Source organism: Haemaphysalis longicornis, unplaced genomic scaffold (assembly GCF_048455015.1).
Source record: "Haemaphysalis longicornis isolate Haplotype H1 unplaced genomic scaffold, Haemaphysalis longicornis Haplotype H1 scaffold_5, whole genome shotgun sequence".
NCBI lineage: Eukaryota > Metazoa > Arthropoda > Arachnida > Ixodida > Ixodidae > Haemaphysalis > Haemaphysalis longicornis.
In genome coordinates this window covers 84,565,012-84,589,388 of record NW_027526385.1, presented here as the reverse complement: position 1 = coordinate 84,589,388, position 24,377 = coordinate 84,565,012, and the positions used below count along the sequence as shown (strand labels likewise).

General features: G+C 48.6%; 1 protein-coding gene across 1 annotated transcript in view; it reads right to left on the bottom strand.

Moving 5' to 3' along the window:
* Positions 1-24,363, bottom strand: part of LOC144139313 (uncharacterized) — a 45,309-nt gene extending 20,946 nt beyond the window's left edge. The window contains exons 1-3 of the mRNA XM_077671700.1: positions 24,182-24,363; positions 5,622-5,710; positions 4,343-4,375 (exon numbers count right to left, since the gene is read on the bottom strand). Coding sequence (XP_077527826.1) covers positions 4,343-4,375; positions 5,622-5,710; positions 24,182-24,279 — 220 coding nt within the window. The 5' untranslated portion in view covers positions 24,280-24,363. The remainder of the gene's footprint in view (positions 1-4,342; positions 4,376-5,621; positions 5,711-24,181) is intronic.
* Between the last annotated feature and the right edge of the window lie 14 nt (positions 24,364-24,377).

Below are 24,377 nucleotides of genomic sequence, written 5' to 3'. Positions count from 1 at the left end.
GTATCCTCTCCTATGAGTAGGCTGTGGTGAAATGGAATTTGCTCACTGTAGAACAGCTTAAAATGTTTTTTCCTCAAGTCCTCAAGTTGCCCACATGATAGTAAGATGTCATTTACTGTTAGTTCTTGGTTACAATCTTCACATCTCGGTTTGTCTTGTTTCATAAAAACAAAGCTATGTGTAAAATGTGTGTGTCGGATGCGGAGACGACGGAAAATCACTTCTTTGAGGCGTTTTCATGTCTGCTTGATTCCCACTCTGCTATCGTTGGTTTACTAGGTGGAGTTTGTTGTCGGTTTCCTTATCCCATGAGGACTGCATGGTTTGTCTCAGTTTGCTCTGTATAAATTTTATGCAGTCGCTGTAAGGAATCTGTACTTTCTCTATTGTTCCGTTACATGCTTGTGCGGCACACGCATCGGCTCTCTCATTTCCCCTAATTCCAACATGGCTAGGGACATAGGACAACTTTATTTCCTGTCCTTGTGTTGTGGCGGTTACTAAATTGTGTATTATGTCTCATATTAGAGGTTGAGCTGCATTTGTGTAATGTACTGCTGTGACTGCACTTAGAGAACCTGTATATATAATACAGTGTTTGTTTTATCCTTCACTATCGTTTTTACTGCCACAGCAATGGCATAACATTCCGCTGCGTCAACCGAACCGAAGTCGAGTAGCCTGATCACGTTTTCCCATTTCCCTTCACTACTGCCCTCCCAACATAGCATGATGTTTTGCAACCGCTTGTGTAAAATGAGGTGTAGTGTGTCTTTTTCATTTAGTGCAAAAAGTCCGGTAAAATATGTTGTCGCGGTGTCTACTTTTTTTGAAGGCGTGTCAGTGTGAAATCACATGTTGTAGGAAAGCTATAACAAGGGGGTAGTCGGTTCTGTTTATGGGCAATTTTAGGTAGTGTGTCCAGTGTACTGAGTTCTCGGCATCTCTTTCAAACCGGAAAAGCAATGGTCTTATATCTTAGGGTTTATTTTTAAACAGTGTCCTAAACGGGCACTTTGTAACAATGGGATAGAACAGATGTTTCGGCAGTGAACGGATCTTTAGTATGTATGAGCATGTCAGCATGGTTCTTCTATGCGTGAGTGGTGGTTCATTTGTTTCGACATAGAGGATGTTTATGGGTGTTGTTTTTATATGCCCCCGAGGAGCGACGTAAACCTAAAGTGTGAATTGGGTCCAATCGTTTAAAATAGGACTGTCTCGCGGAGCCATACACAATGCTACCATTGTCTAAGCATAGGCGTACAACAGAACGATAAATTTGTAAAAGGGAGGCCCTGTCGGAACTGCAGTGTTTGCGTGACAGGACATTAAGTGTATTTAAAGCTCGCAAAGCTTTCTTTATAAGCACATTGATGTGTGGCAGGAAAGTGAGTTTTTTGTCGCACATTATGCCTAGAAATCTCTGTTCGTTTTGTATGGGTAAGTCGATTTTTTCGAGGTGTAGGGACGGATTGGGCTGTAAGCCTCGTTTGAGAGAGAAGAGAATAGCCACTGTTTGCGTGCGGAAAAGTGGAACCCATTTCTGAACTCTGCAAAATAATGACCACGCTTACCGATTCTGTACCAACTCCAACTACTAGAACTAGCTAGTGTATTTTATTCTTTGTACGGCTCTTTCTAAAGTACATTCAAACACGTTGTTTTAGGTCTTTGTCTGGGAATGGTTTTAAACTTTTACACCAGCCACGGACGTCAATAGGATTTCCTGCCGGCTACGCAATCGGTCGCTCATATCCCTGACCGATACTCACCTTTATATCTCGCAGTATGAACTCCCAACTACGAATCCCTAACTATGACGCCGATTCAACCTTTACCGCCAATAAAATGCTCTCATGAAATTCTCATACCCGCAGTTGTCGTTCCGATTATGTCACTCTCATTGAAAGCTCTACGTCAATTTATTTTTGAGTATATCTACACTTCCAAAAATATTCCCCAGCAGCATTTCTTTGCTTCACAGAGAATGCCATTTTGCCATCAAAAGCTGCTGTATACGTGTTCATATCATCCAGTCCACTAGTTTCTGAATGTGCCAATGTCGTCTCACCTACTATGTACGTTCTGCTTGCAGCAAAACGTTACTCTGTACAACATCATCATTAGTATTGCCCAAAACCAGACCTGCTTTTTGTTCACCTAATTTAGTTCATCACCTCAACTTCATCCCACGGCAGTGTAGCTCGCACGCTGTCCCCTTTTGCACGCACGAAGTTTCTGCCACGAAAGTTAGCAGAAGTATTCTAATTCAAAAGCAATGTGTGTCACCGAGAAGAATAGGAAAAGGTCATAACAGAGCCACCCTTTCTATGGCACGATGTCGCCACTTTTTATTGTTTTTAGAATGCCTTCCATATTTTTCTATAGATGGTGTTAATTCCTGATCTCCTTTTTCATTCCTCTAGTGTATATATGGGGACACAAGGAGGAAACCCGCCTGCAGAACTCTCACAAATGGTGTCTTGTACAACATTTTCTTGAGTATGTATATCACTGGGGCCATCAAACCTCATATTGTACTCAGCAAGTAAACGGGTCCTTTCCGCGGAGTGACGGTAGATTACGAACAAAGCTTGTAGCACACAATATACAGGTGACACTAAAAAATATAGCTGAAAGTTATGAGCAAAATTCTATTTTTTGGCCGGTGACGACGGTCATGCGTACTTACAGAAAGACAACTTTAAATTGGCTTCAAAGGTCTAAAAGAAGCTTTATAAACTCAATATACATGCACGATTGATGAAACGCAAAAGCGTCAGGTCTAAGTTAGGTGTAATCTTTAAAGGTGGCTAAAATTTTAGAATGGACCCTAATAAATCCTGTAATATGGCGCAGACACGAGCAATAACAGCACTGGTATGAATAAGCACGAGCAGTCTTGTGATAACCCCTTAAGACGAGGATTCGAGTGAACTGCGATCAATACTTTTTGCGGCCTCCCTTCGCAATCCTGAACGACGCAGGGTGCTATTCGTACAACGCGCGCTCAAAGGCGGGTAAACGGTGCGGTAACTATCACATTGAGTTTTGTGATGGCGCAGCACACCGCACACATTACGGCCAGCAACTGTTAAAACAAAGCGCCGTGAAATACAAGGCAATAAGACAAAACTTCTTGTGGGGATGAGCAGCGACGCGTGAATTCAGGAAGCTAAGCATTTCAGTAGATATATACGTGAAAAAATGGTTCAATTTTGCAGGTTGAAGTAGCAGAAAAGCGGTTGGAAAATACCTATTGACTGCATGACACGACTGGTGGCTGTAACAAAAGCTGACACAATGGCATAAACGAAAACATGTAAGCTCATTTTTCTGTCGTGTCGAGTTAGGCGATCTTCTAGGACTTCGGGTCTGTTAACGGCGAGAAACGCACTTGTACGAACCTCCAAAAGTGTAGCAGCGAAACTCTTTGCCTCAACTCGCGCAAGAAAAATTTAGTTATGTGGTTCACCCCGAAAAGGAAAATACTTTAGCCTAGCACAGTAAAATATAGCTTTGGATAATTTCATCTCTCAAACCTGCTAAGCAGCACAGAATCTAGATTGGCCATTGGGTTTCCCGGTTTGTGTGAAAAACAATGGCAGGCGAGTGTACTCGTTTGAGAAACCTGAAATTGAGGCGGGAATTTGTTCCCCTTTACAAATTTGGCTAGCTTTTGTATGCTTCTAACCTCGGAATAGTACGATTTCCCTCAATGCCTGTGCGAAGTTTGAGGACCAACAGAAAAACATTTGTGGCCAGACTGAGAGTACAACACCATATGCAGGCTGGGAAATGCTTTATCCTAGGTCGCTCAATGTTGATAGACTGCCAGCATTAAACTACTTAAATTTTTATGAATGCTCTCCGAGAGTAAAATTGCCAATAGAGCATGCCAGGAAACACTGACCAATTTATGAAACTGCGCTAGGAAAAACATGAAACAGCGTTGGGTGCGAGACTCAAACATTTCATCATTTAACGATCAGTGCTGGTTTTATGTATCCTAATGGTAGAGTACGGTATGTTACATCAGCCGTGTTGTCCGGTCAACCACCAGATTTCATGTTCTTGGCAGTCTGGGAACGCGCTCGATATTCCTACTACCCAACAATTTCTGTGGCTGAAAAGGGCAGCAGAATTAAAGTATGTAACATGAACTACCATTTGACGCAACTTGAGTTGTTCTTAAAGAATTAGTAGGCTACCCCTCCGGCAGGTGATCCGCAATATGCTCCTATATTATATAAGCGCTGGCTTCATATTCAAATACACGCCACCCAAATACAACAGCTGTGAGAGATAAGGAAGAGGAGAGACCGTTTAAGCGAGTCACCTGTAGTCGTTGTAGTTTCCTGCTTGCTGTCACCTGTAATAAAATATAATGTCTGCTTTTAGCATAGCATGAGGTTGACAGACAGTCATAGAAACACTTATCAAGACTTTTGCCATATTCCTCAGCTACTGGCGAATACTACACTATATTTATTTTATATCAGTCGTGATTTTACGCCTGCCTGTGTAACCAAGCTGCTATTCTGCCAATTCAGGAAGAGTGTAATTACTTCTCAGTTTAAAGCGGTACGATGTAAAGAGCAGCCTGTAAGCCGCTATGAATATACAACAGATCGATGACCCCTTTTCGCATACGGACTCCAAAAAATCGCATTTGTTGTAGAACGACTTCACTTGACTTGACATGCATTCTCCGAGCTAAACACTTGCCTGTGAGCCACAAACAAAATACCTGCCTTTTTTTGCGCTAGTCATTCCGGCACACGTTCACACGCATTGTAAGTTTAAGGAGCCGTGAAGACAAAAGACAAGTTTGGTTTAATACACAGATTGCTTCGTTAGATTCATACTTACAGCACTGTTAACGTAAACTTCATTTACTAAATCTATATACATGGTAAAAAAGGAATGGCCGAGGGACTCATTAGCTCCTTTCTCACACTCGCACAGAGTATGCTATCTGCACAACCGTGTGATTGGCTAAGAGCGACAAATGGAAACGCAATGTAGGAATAGCTTTTAAGCTTGCATAATGAGCCATTCTGTCTTAGGCGTAGTGCATTTTCATTTTATAGAAGTAGGAATGGCAGTGTAAACTATGGAAGTTACGAACGTAGACGTAAATATAGAAGTACCAGTTCATGCTGCGGTTGATGCTGTGCGCACTGTGCTTCTGATAGCTGCGGAGCAGTAAGGCGGATTTGGGTTGTCTCCTACGACACTGCTCGACTGGCGTAAGCGACAGTTTTTTTAAGTGACCCTGTTTGTCGAAGATACACCATGTATACCGAAACAATTACTACCTACCAAAACACAATATATATATACGCGTGCGCGCATGCCCATACACGCCATCACGCACGCAAGAGCGCGCGGTGCGTGGGCGCGTGCACGTGTGCGTGCGCGTGTGCGTATGCTTCTGCGTGGGCGTGTGCGTGTGCGTCTGCTTACGCGTGCGCGTGCTAAGAAATTCTTGGGAGACAGGGAACTGAAGCACAATAGAAGAGTATTTTTTGCTGTTTTCAGCGAAGTTTACGCATTGATGTTCCCAACGTTTCTTTTAGGGTAAGTATAAGCATCACATTTTTTGCCTTGCTTACTTGTGCAAACACCGTAATGCTTGAGTAAGCAGTCAGCGTCTTCCTGGACAATGCCACTTTTACAAGAAGCCGCATACGCGGTAATACCTCTGAAAAAAATAAACACGAGGAGTTATTAGAAGGCTAACGATGAAATACGGAAAGAACAGTGGAGAATCCAAAATAGCCAAGGTAACCAAAAAAGAGGCAAAGCAGATTGAAACGAATAAATGGAGGAAAAAAAATGGAGCTAAAACGTCGTTAGAGATGCGCAGGGCTGAGAAATTGAACATTGGAAAGGAAAATTTCTACGACAATTCCCAGGGCAGTGCTTTGCTTTTTGGGGCTAGAGCAAGTTGCCTGCAAACTAAGAGTTTTGTGGGAAGTATTCACAAAATGACGAGGTATGCGTTGTCTGCGGAAAAGAAACAGAAACTATGCGGCACATAGTGTTGGAATGTTAGGGTATTTATCCATATCTACATGAAGGGAATATCGGGCTTCCAGAACCCCAAGGATTTAGGGTATCACAGAGAAAGTTAACTTCAAGGCTGTCGAGGGGACCAAAAGGAGATTAGAATACTGGTGGACGAAAAGCAGAGAGGGGAATATTGCCTAGCACAGTTACCACCTGTAACAGGGAAAAAAAGTTTTTCGTGCCTAGTAAGCTTTAGTGCCTACCCTAAGCAAGCGCTAGCATTAAACCAAGAGTGTAAACCATGGTTACATTAGTCCTTTTCAGTAAGATGACATGTCATCACCCCGCTTCAAAGGGGAAACCAATAGCAATCATCATCATCTACTTCCAGCAGAAAATGCAAACTAATTGTCTAAAAGAAACAAACAAGCATCAGGCGTAAAGAGTAAACGACGACTTATGCTGAGCTGAAAGGTACATGCATGAAATTCATTTGTGTATATGTAATAATAAAAAGAACAATATAACTTTTCTATCGACCTAACTGGCAGATAAGTTTTTGGCTATCAGTTGAGAGCTGTACAACGCACCTGCTTTAACGGCCATTCGTCCAAGAGATTGGCAAGCAATACGCCTGCATACTGGGAACACTTTCTTGCAAAATCAATGCCCACTTTATATGTGAATAAGGTAGTAAGTACTATACTAAAAAAACAGTTCAGCAATTTTCTCAGTAATGTAGAATCAGCTGCTCATCTGGATGCCAGTCTGATAGTTCCAGCTGGTCTTCAAAGCAGGTATACTCGTTTAAAAGTTAGACGCAAAATAAAAAACCAGGTCGCCAGGTTTTCTGTGAACTACATTAGATTTGGGAAGAAAACATATTCTAGCCAGATTTTTTCTTAAGGTAACCTCACTGTTGCTTGAAATAGGGACCAATTTAAGGCTCCTTTTCGGAGATGTAATACGTAGTGAAATGGCACCTAAGCCACATTACAGTTCCTTACATTGCTAGTTGATACTGCTAACCTTGGTCGCATGAGTTGTTTGGTACCTACAGGATCTGAGGGACCAAGGACGTCTAATCCTCTGGTCGTTTTCTGCTGAAAGTTGCGCTTCAAACCTCTGATAATGACGCACCAGTTAGCTTACGATAGAAAGTAAGGCAGAACCCAAAGAACCAGTAAATCACACCTCCCTGCTCTTTTTATTTTACACGCATGTGCTACAAAAAACCATGGTCCTATCAAACGGGTTCAGTTTTTCTCCTGTTGCGGTATATTAAGAGGTATGCTCATACAAAACTTAGGTTACAAATCACAACACTGGTTGAGTGACGGGTATTAGAATGTGAACACGTAAGCACGCAAAAGGCACCAAAAAATTTGCTCGAGCCCACAAGCCTGCATCCATGCTTTCAACACGCAGGCATGGCCATAATAATTAACACATTGATTGCTGTAACATTGTCTTTTGCATCGCTCTCCTCGGGCTTGTGTTATTGTTTTTCGCGCAAGCTGCACCAACCATCCTACTGTCTGCTTTACTGCGTGTACTATTCTCTTTTAGCTGACATTTCTTTGTCTTAAACCGCAAAGTAAGACAGCTAGGAGTTTGGCACCAACTACTAGACCTCCCCATCTATCTCAGTTCGGCGCCGCCGGTTTGCACCTAATCTACTCATGATACACCATGTTCACAAGTAACACTACATGCATTGTTCCACAACTTGTACATTTCAAATGCATAGTTTTAGGCGTGCCTCAGAGCTCCCGATTCCTGGCCATTCCGGCAAGTTTGTATGTCACAAAAAAAGGCACAAGAAAGAAACCAACTATTGTTTTGCTACTCGTAGAGAGCTCAGAAAACACATAATTGGCAACAAAATATCTGGGAGTTCCTCTGGAGATATATCAGAAGAACCCAAGTACTGCAGCTACGAGACGGAAAAGTTGGGGGAAAAAAGCAGGAACTGGCAAAGACAGTTTTTTTGGGTCCCCTCGCAACCTTTGCAATCTAATATTTGTTAGTCAGCGGGCAATACGTACTATATTTGTTGTGTATGACTCGAGCAAATGTATAAAAAATAAACAAAGTATTTGTAGAGTTTATGTCGTCTTCGAGCTGAGAAAAAAAGCAGTTGTTTTGGATGCAACGCATCGCATGCTTGCCCCTCTGTCCTTCCTGCGTCTGTCCGGCGTTGTCCGCACAGGTGCGCCTCTACTCCTCTCTTCTCTCCGATAGCGAACACTCTCTCCCAAACAGCTGCGGGTTGTCGCTGCGCGCTCTCACTCCGTTGCTAGGTGCCGGTGGGCGGCGCTGCGCATGTGCAGTACTCTCTCTCTCTCTCCGCGATCTCCCCTCCTTCGGGCGCTGTGAATATAAAGCGGCATGCCGCGCTCCGACGGTCTCAGTCGACGGTCGTCCGCGTTAGGCTTGCACTCTCTAGCAGTAGTCGATGATTGCGTGATGCAATCGTCGAGCCCATAACTGTGCACTTTAGTGACCACAAGGCACTCATTCTCGTCTGCAATAAAGACCGTACCTGAGCATGCGTGTACTGCATGTGCATTGCATGGTGAAAATGGAAAATTACGTCCACCTCCCCTTCGCGTGAGAATCCCTGCTATAAGTGTAATTAATACGATGGAAAACGCCAATGGAACCCTCCATGAGATGCGTTGCATCACACCAGGGTTCACGCGAGGGGAGGTGGGCGTAATTTTTAATATCACTACGGCTCGAACCGGCGCAGGCCGTGATAGCAACAGGTTGTCGCCACTCTTCTAATCAATCTGATCGCGAAAAAGAAGTTCCACATGCGAGAAAGTAGCTGTTAGTGTGTTGAAAAATTGTGGTAGGGGTTGTTAATATTTTTGGCTCTCTCGTTCATTTTTACAAGTGGTCATTTTTTACATTGACTTCGACGATGTTTGTTCTCCGGTGACAATGAATACGCCGTTATTCGGTACAGGTACTGAAAATGACGTTTCGACGAGTGTAAGGTCTTCGTGGATGTTCGTTTTCCGGTGACAATGCATTGGCTGTTATTTGGCACAGGTACTGGTATAGACGTTTTGAGGAGGGTGGAAAGAAGGCAGGTAGAACCAACAAATAAGTCCTTTTTTTAAACTACATGCGATATTCTTTCAGTAAATACCTGGTTAGCAGAGCAAGGCATTTTTCTGCCGTCGACAACAGAAAATAGCCCCTTCATTAGTCTGCTGAGCACGAGGTCGCGGGTTCATTCCCGGCCGCGGCGGCCGCTTTTCTGATGGAGGCGAAAAGCAAACACGCCCGTGTGTACGAGATTTCGGCGCACGTTAAAGATCCCCAGGTGGTCGAAATTAATCCGGAGCCCTCCACTACGGCACGCCTCATCGCCTGCGTTGCGTCGGCGCGTTAAACCCTACAATCAATCAATCAAATCAACCCTTCATTAGTCGGGAAACTATTCTTCATGTCTTTATAAACCACTCGGACCCAGTGTTCCGATGTGACATCCTGACCAGTGCGTTAATGAATAACTTGACAATTACCCCGCAAGTATTTCAGTTCCCTCCTGTGAAAAATGAAGGCCTTGTGCCGTAGTATTTATTCATAACCGTCAGTCCTCATAGCACATAGAAGACGAGAATGGCAGCGGGCAATGAGGACATTAGCGCCTGGCCTGGCCTAGACGTTAACTTTATTCGTAACGTAAAGTGTATACGGGGACGGCTTCTTGTAGTTGAATATCTCCCTGAGATGTTGCCTGCACTTGATGAAATAGTGAACCTTGGGAAGTTTCAGTCCCTATATGAACAAAATCGGGTCAATGTGGTTTGAAAGCATGTAGGGACATGCCATATGCCTAAAGAATTTCTAAGGCAGCAAAAAAAAAACAGAGATAGCACAGTTGGTATACCCCTGGTCTACTGCTGTGCCGATCTTGCTTCAAATCTTATCGGGTAATGTATGAGTCTTTTTTATCTCTTCACTATTCATTGCGGCAGCTATTTTAGATGCGACGCATCTCTTTAACTCGCCTTGTCCCGCGTCATTGTCGCGGCGTAGTCCGCATCCTCGGCGCGGCAGGTGTGCGCTCCGCCGCTCTCACCGCAGCGCCATCTGTGTGTCAGCGCGGTCAGCTCGCTCCCGTCGGCGTGCCAGCTGTGCGTTAGCGTGCAGCTTGCGCTAGCGCTTGCGCTCGGTTAACACTTGCACATGCGCTGCTATGCACTGCTATGCCCTGCTCTCTCTCATTACGCTGCATATAAACGCGGTAAGTGCGCCGCTCCGCTCAGTCGTTCCGCCGCCGGCGCTCCGATGACATCGTCGGATGATTTGAATAACGCAACGGCTACCCCCGAAGCGTCGCATCTACCCTATGGTTCCCCTCGCGGGAAGATGCTGTAAATTTTTTGCCAGTACAGTACCACGGGCGGTTTTTTGGCACAAAAGGGTTCTTAGGCCTTTCGCACTGAAAAAACAATAGCAGTGGCACCTGTGACAGGTACTTCATTGATTTAATAATTTATGGATAGATTGATTGCTCATTGATTGACTGATTGAAAGAAAGGGTGATTGATTGATTGATTGATTGATTGATTGATTGATTGATTGATTGATTGATTGATTGATTGATTGATTGATTGATTGAACCATTCATCCACTCATTGACAATAGTATGCCCACATTGGGGGGCTCTCATCAAAGAATCTAATATCCAAGTTACGCTACTCAATTTTTCACCGCTCTCGGAAGCAAGCTGAGTGGAAATTTCGTAGTTTACAAGTGGTAGGTGCCTTAGGCTATATTTTTTAGTTAGCAATAGCAATATTTTTATTACAATATATTAACAATATTAGCAATAACAATATATTAGCAATATTTTTTAACTTACATCTACAGCATCCTACTCTACTTTCTCTCTAATGTGATTGGGTATAGGGCGTCAGGAAGACGAATACTTTTGGAAAATGAACATCAATATATCAACCACGTTTTAGTAAAACGTGCCGCATAGTGTCATTTTTCTTTTGCCTAAGCCACGCATGCCCCATTGGCCCGTATTTAGTTAAACACAATGCTCTTAGCTTTGAGAAGGCAAAGCAGTGCAATCGCAGTTATCAAAAAGAAAAATTAACTTTTCTATGCCCCTCAATTATATCAACGTTCTTGATTTAATTTCTTCATCAACTTATCCGTTTCCGTATACTTTGCCTTATTTTGAGTTATTACAATCACTCATCGTTGGCCGTCTAATTTTCCTATCCATACAGAATCTACGCCTTTTGTGTAGAGGTATCTAAGCACTGCACGTGGACGCTTAGGTGGAGTTGTTCGTACTTAACTCTTCTAAAACCAAGCTGCATTCGAAGCTTCAAAAATTTCAAGAAGCGTCGGGCTCCGCAGGATGGCGGTACTTGTCCATGCTAAGCACGACTGTAAAACACATGTCTGTTCCACGTTACAAACTCTATTGCACTGAACGCAAAGTATTGCCTCGAGTTCAATGTGAGTGCAAATAATAACATCTCTGTTGACGCCACCGTTTAGAATCGGATTGGAACGGAGCAGATGACGCACGCAGGTGTTTTTTTTTTCTTCGGCGTGCGGCCGCGTTGTCCCAAGCCGTGCCGTGTCTGTGGCGCATCGGCCATGTCTGTGGCCGTTTGCAGCGTTGCCAAGCGAAGAAATTGACCGCTAAACTTTTCAACGAATACCGCCTATAGCTGCCAAGACACAGCTGTTTTTTGAAATGTTCTAAATGTTCTACTTGCTTACGGACATTCCCATAACGAGTTGTTTAGAACGTTTAAAAACAAAACGCGAAAGAACCACAACACTGCATGTTACGCTAAAAGCTGCACGGCAGTCATCCCGTAAGCGCCGCGGAAAAGCGGCAGCAGGCGGCGCAGTGATCGCGAAGCTCGAGGCGAATATGGCCTGTATCGGCGGAAGCCTCACTTTGATTTCTGAAGCCTGTCTAACGCATGTGAGCACCCGAACCCATGCGTAAGTCTTCGCATTCCCCAGGGGCTTGTGTATGGCGTGTAGAATGCTCTAGCGAACCTAGCCCGGGTTCTCTGCTATCCCGTACGCTAGCCCAAATTGGTGACCAACCAAGGTTTTTTTGCGAGGGCAGGTCGCCCCCCCCTCTCGCTTCTCGTTGCTTGATACCAAAGTTCAGGGCTGGTTGAGGGACGAGATTCCTCGTGGTAACGGCTTGCGGGACGCCACTGTTGACCAGCTGCTGTCTGCCACCGCGCTTACGCCAGAGCTTTGTCGAGGCGGTTCCGATCTCGCTGAGACCCGACGCGCCACGCACGAGAGTTACGGCAGCCATCCCACTTCTGCCGGTGCGAGGCAGTCCCACAGTTCGAGGGATGATTACCTGATCCCGCACCTGTCGGCCGCCACCACTACGACCACGCCCCTCTGGTGCCCAAGCATCGCTATCCTAGGAGGCAACCAAAGCGCTGGGGGGAATATTCACGGGAGTTATCATCCCAATCCTTCCTGCGTGCCGTGCGGGGCCGGCAGGCGGAACGCTTCTTGCGACCACCTGCCGTTACCACGGGCTGCAATGAGATCATGCACTCCAGGCCTTGGCCATAGCAACCCAGCGGATATGTTTGTAAAGGACGAGCTGTGCCGCAGCTCTAGCGTACCCTACCCCGCCGTGTACGACGAGCATCACAGCTCTAGTGGTGCGGCCGTCTTGTCCGCCGGCGCGTCTGTGCCACGCATGTACCCACCACGCAGACGTCGCAAGCGGTTACGGCTGGGGCGTACGTCGCCTGTCTTACGCCAGCGTTGTGTCGCAACGAACCACCCCTTCCTTCGCAGCAGGCGATCTAGTACAAGCCCTGATCAACGCGGTGCACGCACAACCGACTGCCAGGCCTAACAGCTGGCTCGGTAACCTCAGAATACCCGATTAGTGTGGTTACGCTGACCGCATGAGTGCTACGGAGTACCTGGAGGCGCTGCACCGCTATCAGGAGGCGTCGGGTATGGACGACAGTGGGATTATAGAACGTGTTCTGCCTGTATCGCTGACCGCCCAAGCTGCACGGTGCTAGCGGCTGGTGGGACCCGGCGCCCGTACGATGGGCGAATTTGAAGCGGTCTTTCGTAGCGAATTCCTGCCCCAGATTACGAGCTACGCATGTTGAACGAGCTGGCGATGCACACTCAACACTGAGATGACTCCTTGCTCGACTACGTCAGGGCAATGCAGGAGTTGTTTTGACTTGCCGAGCCCATCGCGTTTGAGGCGAAAAAGGTTCAAAGGGTGAGGAGACAAACCCACGCAACTTTTGCAGCGTACCTTCAAGGCAGTCAGTTTTCCAACCTCAGTGAATTGGCCAGCGAAGGAAAACGGATCGAAGGCGATATTCTTGCTGCTCGTAGTTATCACCCGCCTCCCCCAGTCCACGCTGTGGTGGAGCCAAGGTGCGCATGGCAGAGTGCGTCCTCATCGCACATGCCACGCGCCGCGGTAACAGCAGCCTACGCGGACAGAACCGAAATAAAACCGCGCGATGTATCGGTGCGTGCGCTCGACTAGTACTCCGCCATGCGGCCGCGTTCTGACGCCCAGCAAGGCATGCCGCGGCACGGCTTCGGCTGCAGATAAACCGCGTGTAAGGAACCCAATTGCTGCGCCCGTGTGGAAAGCTCGAGGGGACCCAACTCGCATCACGACAGTCAGGGAGTAGCAGCGCACTGTAAACGCAACCACTACGCTCGTGTGACAAACCAGGGGAACCCAGCATTGTTACGCTGACAGCGGCCTCAGGCTGCGGAGTCGGATCGCGGAAATTTCTGCTACAAGTGCCGCGCAACGGGTCACTATGCCCGCGCGTGCACCGCTCCCTTCCCGGCGTCGGGAAGGCGGCGCAATTTGGAACCGTCAACTGCTGTAGGTGAGCATTTTGTCGCCGATGGCTATGGCTGTATTAGCTGGTGAGCCAGAGCCCATAATCCCGATGGCGTGCATGGTGAAACGCCCCAACCCACCAGCGCCTTTCATTGCCCTAACTATCGCAAGTGGAACGTTTGCGGTGTTGCTGGGCAGCGGAGCTTCTGCTACGCTGTTCGGAGATGATGTCCTCGCTCATTTGCACCGGAGAGCTACACATTCGGTGGCGACCTTGCGTCGTCACTTTCCTCCTCGCGAGCCGGAAACCCAACTGGGTCTGCTCGGCGAGGCTGGTGGTCTGATGGGAGAAAAAAGTGCGACGCCACAGATTCGATCATCTCCTGGTCCTGACAGTGCCTGTAATTCTCTGCCCCTATTTTCTGGCTCGTACAGGTATTGCGATTGATATTGCAAACGGCAGGTATAGGGAAGGCGTTCATGCAGCCCTGCTACCGTTTGCAAAAACTTGCCGATGTAATGGAAGCACCCCCCGCTTAGAATACCCCGCGCGCGCGCGGCAACAGCGCAACGCTTTTGGAGACGCTTTGCAATTCGGGAACGGCACCACTGGGCAGGGAAGCCATGCATCGCAACCGCGCAGCCGCCGCCGCGACGGCAGTCCGACAATCGCTTCCGCGAAAACGCGCGAGTTCTGACCGCATCTTGCGGTGCTACGCGCACTCCGCGAGCGGCGCCGTGCGTGCAGCCTCGACCCAAAAGGGACGTTAGGTCGCCGGACCCCACGCCGTCCGGCGGCCCCATGCTGCCCTACGAAGCCGGGGCCAAGCTCTCGAACGCTTGAGTAGTGGAAGCGATTATGAACAACCCGATGATTGCTACGCTTCTGGCGACACGAACCACAGTTTGCCGCCCGTGTCGGCCGATCTGTCGGAACGCGAGCCAGCGTGCATATCGGCGTTGTTGAATCGGTTCAGCACCACGTTCACCGAGAAACCGGGCTGTACGGATTTAGTACAGCGTCTGACGTATACTGGTGATGCGCTTCCCTGGAAATGCAATCCTCGGCAGGTCAGTGAGGCCACAAGAAGAGCAATCGAACTTGCCGTGAATGAGTTTCTTCGGACTGGAGCAATCGAGTGATGCGACAGTCCATCGCGGTTCGCAGTCATGCAGGTTGAAAAGAAAAATGGCACCTTTCGTCTTTGTGTCGACTATCACCGGCTGAATGAGCTTATTAGGAAGGACGCCTATCCCACGACGAATGTTGACTCTATCGTGACTGCCTATGTGGTTCTCGTTACTTTAACATCCTACACGCTTGTCGCGGGTACCTGCAAGTACAGATGAGTGCACGTGACGTAGCCAAAACTGCGTTCTGTTGCCGCCATGGGCTATTTCAGTTCACTCGAATGCCTCTCGGTTGTTCTGGAGCAGAAGCTACCTTTCAGAGGTCGATGGATCGTGTTCTCAAGGAGGAAAAGTGGCGACATGCCATGGCGCGTATCTCGACGACATTGTCGTGTATCCCGCACCTTTGAGGAAGCCATTCGAGATCTGGGAGATGTTCTCACTAGATTGCAGGGTTGCAGGATGCGCATACAGTCGAACACGGATATATCGAACTCCAAAGGGATCGCGAAATAGTTCGATATATGAAAAATTCGATATATAAAATATGGGCTGTGAGACCTCACCTGTGGCGGACGACCACGTACTGATCTGCGCATTCAAGAATGACAACTAATTCCGCACTAACGACGCAACAGAATGCTTTATTTGCGTGAAAAGAAATAGCTGATCTTGGCCTGCTTCTTCGTCCTGTACATGGAATTAAAGACGCTGGTCTCGATCTTCTCGAGGCTATCCAGGTGTGACAGCCCAGTTCCTCCCATGTCGCCGCAACTACGTAGAATCAAGCTGAACGCAGCCGTCAGTTCACCGGCGGAGTACCATCGTGTAGCCGCCTCCTCGTCCGGACGATCTTCGCCACTCGAGCTATCAGCCTGGGTTCCTGCAACCGCAGCTACGATATCTTCGTCACCGACTCTCGCAACAGCCTAAACATTGCTGTCAGCGTTCACGAAGTCGTCGGCAGACAGTCTGGCTGGAACAGCAGCCGGGAAAAGGGACGACAGCTCGCGAAACGTGTCGTCCGCGCCTTGTTCGTCGTTGTCGCCGTCTTCGCAAGCTTCCGAAAGTTCGGCCGTCACGAAGCCTGCCTTCCGGAAGCAGTCCACTCTCTGCTTTACGCTGTTCCAGGCCCCCGTCAGCATGTGTATGGCCCCCAGCTGGTCAACTTTAAGCTCGGTGCCCACGCGGAGGTTTATCAAAAGCCTATCGAGGAATCACCTCCTGTACCCAACCTTGAACGACTTAGTCTAGCGGTCGAGCGGCTGCAGCCTGGCTGTTGTGTTCGGAGGCAGAAACTTGAGCTCGATGTTGTCGAGCTCGCAGGTGGTTTGGTTGGCCGAGCAGTTTTCCATGAGAAGGCAAGCATGACGCTCCGACACCCCGGCTTCTGTCCCTGTCGGGTTTCGGCGAAGGCACTATGCGACCGCGGAAATCGGGGATGCAGCGACCACCGAAGAGCACCTTCCAGCTCGTGTGGTGTTCGATATACCCAATGTCGGGAAAAATACCGTTCGATATAAGCGTACAAATTCCTATACTTTTACACAGAATTTTCAAGGGGATAATTCATGACTTCGATATAGACAATAATTTGATATACCCGTGTTCGATATATCCGTGCTCGACTGTATTTTCTCAATCTAAATAAAGCACAGATTGCGGAGGCACGCGTCTCTTTGGTGGGCTTCACCATCGACAGTGGTCGCGTCTTGCCGTGCGAGGAAAAGGTGCTAACTTTGCTGGAGTATGCCTCGCCGAAATACATCAAGGCGTTGAGACGTTTTTTGCCATGGTTAACTACTACAGGAAATTTATACCCAATTGTACGGCCCTTCAGGCATCTTTGACTGCATGGTTGAGGAAAAATGCTCGCTGGAGCTTGGGTCAGGAACAGGAGGAGGCCGTTCGCACCCTCATTGAAGCTCTCGTTGACACAGCTGAACAGCTGATGCCAACCTGAATGAAGAGTTCGGGATTGAGTCTGATGCTAGCGATGTACTGAAGTAGGATGGCAAGTTAGGCTAGTTGGTGCAGATTAAGATTCGTGGTGGAAAAACAGCGCAAGGAATACGGGGACAAAAAGAAGAGTGGACGACGCACAGCGCTGTGCGTCATCCACTCTTCTTTTTGTACCTGTGTTCCTTGCGCTGTTTGTTCACCATGATGCTGGCGATCTCGGTTTGGGCGCGCTGCTGCTGCAGGAGCATGAAGGTGTTCTTCGGCCGGTCGCGTCTGTCAGCCGGTCATTGACACCCCCACGAAAAGTGTCTCACGAAAGGTTTTGCTCTGCGCAAGTTCGAATTGTTCGTCGACGGCGTTACGTTGGTGGTGGAGACGGACCACAGGGGGCTAACCTGACTGAAGCGCCTGGGTGAGCCGTCCGGGCGCCTGGCGCGCTCGGCTCTGAGATGCAGCGCTACAGCTTCACTGTGCGCTACCAGAAGGGAAGCACGAACGTGGCGGCGGACGCTCTGTCACGAGCACCCATTTCTGCTCCACATACTTCCGAAGCAACACACGCGTATCAGCACGGAGATTTTGACGCCGACCTGTGAAATGAAACAACCCCCGAAGGGGCGGCTGCTGTTTTGCTGCAAGACCCGGGCGTTTGCTGTTTTGCTGCAAGACCCGGACAGGGGCTGCAAGAATACCTGGAAGCCCCTGTCAACTCATGCAGTATTGCATTCAGCAGAGAAGAGCTCCTCGAAGCTCAGCAGAGCGATCCATTTTGTCGGCCAATCATTGACGGGCTCATGTGAAGAGCCGTGCTCTGAGCTAGAACAACCTCGCGAGGCCACCGGGAGTCCGGTAACAGCCGGTATGGCTTTCGGCACCGAGCACAACGCAGCTGGTACTGCTGCTGGTGCATTGGATGCGTATGTGCTTGATGCGGAGCGACTCCTACCGCAATACACCCCATCGGAGGAATCCTCTGACCCCTTCAAGGTGGTTATCACCCGCAGTCTGCGAACAGCGACTCTGAACTTTTTTCATGACTCGCGCATGGCCGGTCACGCGTGCAGCCCTTATTTAACTGCGTGACTTGGCTTGGCTTGGCTTGGCCCCGTGGCTTATGCAACTCCGTGACCTGGCCAGGCATGAAACGGGACGCTCCCCACTTTTCCCGCTCATGCCACGCGTGTCAAAGTGTGAAGTCCAGGGGTGACAAACCCGCAGGCGCCATGCAGGTGATCAACAGCCAGCCACACTGGCACAACGTGGCCTGTGATGTGATGGGCCCATTTTCCAAGGTCCAGCACATGTCATATGTATCTCTTAGCCGTCACAGACCAATTTACGAAATGGGGCGAGTTTTTTCCCCTGCGTTAGGGAACACCACGCGCCGTATGGCACAAGTTGTTGGAAGTATTCCCTCGGTTTGGCTACTCCGCCGAGTTGATACTGACAACGCGTCCTATTTCGCGGCTAATGTGTTCGTCACCTTGAAGCGAGCAGCACCGGTACTAGGCTGCCCATCTACCCGAGCTGAGCTTCCCTTTGCGTACAACCGTTAGCCGCTCGACTGGGTTCACGCCCACATTTCTTACTTTCGGGAGAGGGCTGTCCAACCCACTGGACACCATTCTGCGAGCTGGTGGGTTGGGGCTGCCGCTTCGTTGGCCCCGAGTGAGTGCGCGGTGCAATTGTGCTCTAGGATGGAGCAGGCGATTTCGCTAGCCCGCAGAAACCTAGGCAAAGTGCGCGCTGGAAAGAAGGCCCAGTAGGACAAGGCGCACAGGCAGGTGCGCTACAAAGGGGGTGACCTAGTTCTCAGGCGCAACCATGTCTTGAGCGAAGCCACCAAGGGCATCTCTACTTTCCGGTCGGCAAAGTGGTAGGGCCCGTACGGAGTCGGAGATGCGCTTGTCCCGCTCGTGTATCAGCTGGTAGATCCGAAATGAAAACCAGTTGGCGGTCCAGTCAACTTCGCAGATCTTAATCCTTTCTTTGCGCGCAGCAATGATCGGCATGATGAGGAGGCAGCTCTTAGTCTCTGGAAGCAGCCGAAGTGCGCGACGGCGGAGCAACGTCCGAACACACATCGCTACCGGTTGCGCAAGTGCGAGTAATCACTCCCGTAGCCCTCCCAAGGTAAGCAGAATGCTCTGCCTCTGGCGCCTTCACCGCGAGAGGCAGCGTGGGTAGTTAGTTTTTCCTTGAATCTCGTGCGGTGCCGCGGAGGACCCCTTTTCATCCATAGGCCTGCCGAAGTGAGAACGCGGCGTCGGGAGAGAGGGCACAGAGGAGGGTGTGACCAATCCAGCACGGTCACCCGGGTACGTTGCCCTTCCCTCATCGCAACAACGAAGCGAAACATCTGGTTTCTCTTCTCGCGACGATAACCTTGGATGTAGTGTAAGCCCGGTGGCTTCCTAGTGCTCCGAGCACATGAAACTACGGGTTATTTACCCATTTCTTTTTCCTTTTTGGCCCTAGGCTAGCACGAGCACTCTGTTTCGCTTTCCCACATGGAGAGCTGCAGCAGGGAATTTGGGCATTGTTTTGTTGTTGGCCCCAAATTTTTTTCAGCACATGCCCTTACTTTTGTCCCTTGTCCAATCCTGTCTTTCGTGAGTGCTGCGGGTGGTGCTGGTAGCGTCCTCCTGTCGTGCCTGTAATAAGTGGTTCTTTCCCTGTAGGTAAGCAATGGATGGTTTTTGCCTCTACTGCGGGCGTGGCACGGTAAGTCAGTGCTCGGGCCTGCTGGTGGGCAAACTCGTTACCCTCCACCGCAGAATGGGCCGGTACCCACACTAATTCTACGTTCCATACCGGCAAATGCAGACAGAGGCCTTTCTGCACCCCCATCTACTCAACAGCATGTTCCCAATCCAATTCGAAGAAGCTTTCCCAGGCTGCAAAAAACTAGGCACTCTGCAGCAAATAATAGGGGAGTGTAAGTTTAGCCCATGCACCCGCGCCCCTTACTCGAGTCTCGCCCCACCTACCCCACTCTACCCTTTAACGAGAAGTGGAGGATCTTGCTGACCAGCCCCGCCCTGGAGGATCAGCTGCTACTGGTCACCAGGGGCCAGGCGGAGAGAACAGCATATGGATTCCCTTGAACAGGGAACCACCTCCGTCCAGTGTGGAGTTCGCAACGAACGACTCTTAAATAAAGTTTTTTCTCTCTCTCTCCAATCATTTCTCTCTCTCTCCGATCGTGACCTCTTCAGGACTCCATGCGACACGCCGAACAGGCTCGCCGCGAATGTTTGCGCGAGGGCGGCGGAGGGAGGACCAGCCTGTCGCCCTCATTTACTCCACCCACTCACCGACCAGGGAAAGACCTCTTCCCCACCGGAGCTGACATGCGGGATGGACGAGCGTTTCCTCGGGAGTGGAATTGGCAATTTGGTGGGAATTGGTTGGCTCGGCAGTGCCTACTCCGAATGCCTCAATGATGGTGGACCCAGTTGGCTCCAAGGGACTCTGCTGAGAGAGTCTTACCTGACCGGTCGCAAGGGGTGCTCCCCTGCTCCCTCGACCGTGATACATATGAATGTCCGAGTCCCGCAGCTTGAGCGAGCGAACGGAGCCGCTGTTTCCCCGCAAGCAATAGTCTCGTTGTCTGGTATCCGCCATGTATCTGCCAAACAATAAAGCCTTATTTTGGATTGCCGGAGCCTATCTACCGCATGTGAGCACCGAAACTCTCGCGTGAGTCTTCGGATTCCGCAGGGGCTAGTGTACCACATGCAGCATTCTCTAGCGAAGCTAGCCGGGATCCTCTCCTATCCCATACGTCAGCACACAAGCTAAAAAAACAAAACAAATGTGTTTAAGTCCGCCTTCATGCCAAGCCTACCTCCGCTTTTCTTTCCTGGGCAGCTCTTTTATGGGTTTATTCTTTCCTATCCCTCGCCCTCGGTCGAGAACCATGTAGTTGACTGTAAATGCCAGCAAAGCTGCCTGGTTTTTCAGTAAAAAAATTACGCCCACCTCCCCTCGCGTGAACCCTGGTGTGATGCGACGCTGAGGGGGTTGAAGCGCAAGCGGAGAGCAACCGTCGACCGAAAGTCCGCCGGAGAACGGCACACCGGTTATATGCGCTGCGCGCCCGAAGGAGAGGAGACCGCGGAGAGAGAGAGTGCCGCGGCTAGGACGCAACGCAATCCAACACAATCCACTTTATTCCAATCCAAGCCAAATCGAAGTCCAATCCAATCCAACCCAAGTCAATCCAAGCCAAGCCAAGCCAAGCCAATCCAATCGAATCCAATCCAATGCCCCTCGCGAGAGAGTGTTCGCTATTGGAGAGGAGAGGGGGAGAGTGGCTGCAGACAACAACGCACGTACGCAGGAAGGACAGGGCCGCGGACAAAAGATGCTCTGAGCGTCGCATCTAAAAGCCTTGTCCTGTTCGTTTATTCACACTCCAGTATACTTCCATTCTTTCCCTCCACTGAGTGGGGGTGGGGGAGGGTGAAAGAAGACATTTATAGCGAGTATTCATCTTGTTCTTGCATAAGTGGTTCCCCCAGAAATCGAAGAGCTGCCTTAGCGTCCACTGCTCTACCGGTGAGCAGGAGATTTTAGAGAAGCAGGGGCTGGAGCGCAGTGTCTCGCACCGGTTTTAAGAATGTGGTAGCTCGGAAGGGGTGGCAGGTGCTTGTCTTCCTACAGTGTATTACATTATGTCTTCGGCAACCTGGGTGCTGACCGTACGTGCATTCGTGTGGATGTTGGGAGGGATATCTTCCGTTTGCGTTAGTTGGATACGGGGACGTGCCTGTAGAAGTCTGAGGGTTGTTTCTTTCAACTTCGTGAGGTTCGGGTGACGTAGCCGGATAGTCCACCTTCTACCCTTGTATTCTTTAGTCTTTTTACTTAAAAGTGGGGTAGGTTTGGTCACGTCCTCCGAGGCCTGGTCGGAAAGTTCTCTGGCATTGTGGTGGGCAAATTTTTGCCCTCAATAGGAGAGTGTGCAGGCACGCTCACAATTCTTATTTTAGTATCGGTGCTTCTTTGGGAGCGTGAGATGCGCTCGGGTACCACCCAAACGGACCTGAGGCTTCGGCCCGCCTCCTTTAACTTAGTTACCTTCGCCATGACACGCGATGGCACAAGGGCGAGCACCACAACCAGCTCATCCGCTTCTTTGCTCGATGAGGTTACTTGGGGTGGCACTGACCAGGAGCGCTTTTTTGTGGTGGCTGCCATTGCATTTGCTCTTCTTCCACGGATTACGGCTGCATCCGTGTAGACCAAATCCGAGAGGGTGCGGCACAGCCTCTTTAAGGCTTCGGCTCAAGCTCCACGCCCACTGGAGCGGTGTACCGGCTGCACGTGTGTTATAGTGCCGCCACTGCTTAGAAAGCAAGATTTGAATTCTTGACATCCGGGTAGTTCAATGTGGTTTGGTTTAACAGTTTTTGAACAATTTTTGTAGTTGGAAGCAGGGCTCTCTGCCTTGATAGGTGAGTGTCTACCGCGTTGTTGAAAGCCATACGAAGGAGCCTGCCGGTGGAGGCGCTTTTGAAGATCCCGAGACTTGCTTCGTGCCTTTACAAAATCGAATTTGTTTTCTGTATCTTTCTTGACTAGTGTCATGTATGGCCCTGCCTATTTCAACATAGAAAGAACAACGCCTGCAGAAGACGGATGTTATCGTATTATTTCATGCCCCGGTGCCAATTTCTGGCTCTACGAATCCTGCTTACAGCTTGATTGTACGTTACACTGGGGTGGCTCTGCGCCAGTACTTGTGCGACTCAGCAACCCCATTTCAGACATTTCAGCAACAAAAATCTTCCTACGGAGATATTAGCAAGCAGTTGGGTGTGTCCCCTGGTATACGCTGAAGGATTGATGAAGCCTCCACGTTACCCTAGCCTCTAAGCTCTGTGTTCTGTTTCTATCGGTTTGGATGTTTGAATTGCTCATCTGTGTTTTATTACTCTAAACGCTTCGTCGTACTTTCACATTTTACTCACAAACTATTAATTTTGTGTTCTCTAATATCACCGACAGCGTTAAACTTTTCATTAATGAAGTTAGTTGACTGACTCTTCATGTATATGTCAGAGTTTAAACTGGTGGCCCCTCCCAGGTCCTTTGAAGTGTACTTTATTTACAGTCACTTCCTAGATTCTCTGTTCTGTTTCGTTTCCAGCTATCGCACTTCTCCGGAACATCTACAGTCCTTAATATGAGATAACACGATGCGCGAGTGTCTGTTTCAGATTTACAAAGTTATTTCTTTGCCACTTTCCTTCTCTGTTTGTCATAAGCCCATTTTCAAGTCATAAATGGTGATGGTTCATGGTTGGATGTTTATGGCGCAAGCACGAATAGGAAAAAGAGCGCCAGAATGCTTTTCCTTCAGACATAAGTCTAGCACAAAGGAGCCATTGTAGCCAGTGTATCTATCCCAGTATACTGCGTGAGCATTTTTACCCCAAAAAATACTATTTACCCTGAGGTATTAAACTTGTTAATGTCTTTTTTATGACTATTTAGTTTCCTAAATTTTATCATTCAATCCAACACCATCTGGATGGTTAGCAACCCCTCATCAAGAGCTTCTATCGGCTATTGGGGCTTCGACACATATGTGGTTCTTAGGTCTTTCATGCCCTTTCAAACCGTTTTTGCTTTGTTTAGAAACGAGAAAAAGCCTCGTCGTGTCCTCTTACGCACGTTCCACACACAATATCGTATGAAAAGGGGCTTCTAAGTCCCCCAGGAGAATCTCCACAAAAGGTATATAATTTCTCTCTTTCAAATTTTATTTGTATTTCTCTAGCTTTATTCCCCCATCCATAGGTATGAAGCTATACAACTAGTTTATGTGTTTTGTTTTTCTTTTTTTGCTTTCTGCTTACGTTCGCTATATTTACCCTGCTTATTTTGGTGCTTAGAGAAAAGCTCCTTTCAGTGTTTCCGGTTATATCGCCTATTTCCATGTTTTCAGCTAGGTAATTGTACTTCCCTTGGTTGCTTCTGTGCCTGGCTGGTTTTTATCCTTGAATGTTCATAAGCTTTTCTGCATGCGCTTGTCGCCTAGTGTACACTAATATTTTGAACTCCCATTCACGTAACCAGTCAAACCTGGTCTCTTCCTCTTTGCTTGTAACTAAGCAGGAAGCTACGCTACAAGTGAAACAATGAAACTTGAACAATCACATCATTATTACGTTAAACACTGAATCTTACCTTCCTGATGGTACAACCCAAAAGGTCTTGTCGCTGTGTTGCTTCAATAAAAGCTTCTCCTCCTCGCCGGACAAATATTGCTGGGATAGTACAGTCATGTTGCGTTTTTTGCAAAAGTTGACGGTGTCATTGTAGGTGAACTCCTGTTGGCTAATGCAGATTCGTTGCCGGGTAATGCTAAAATTCCATCCAGGTG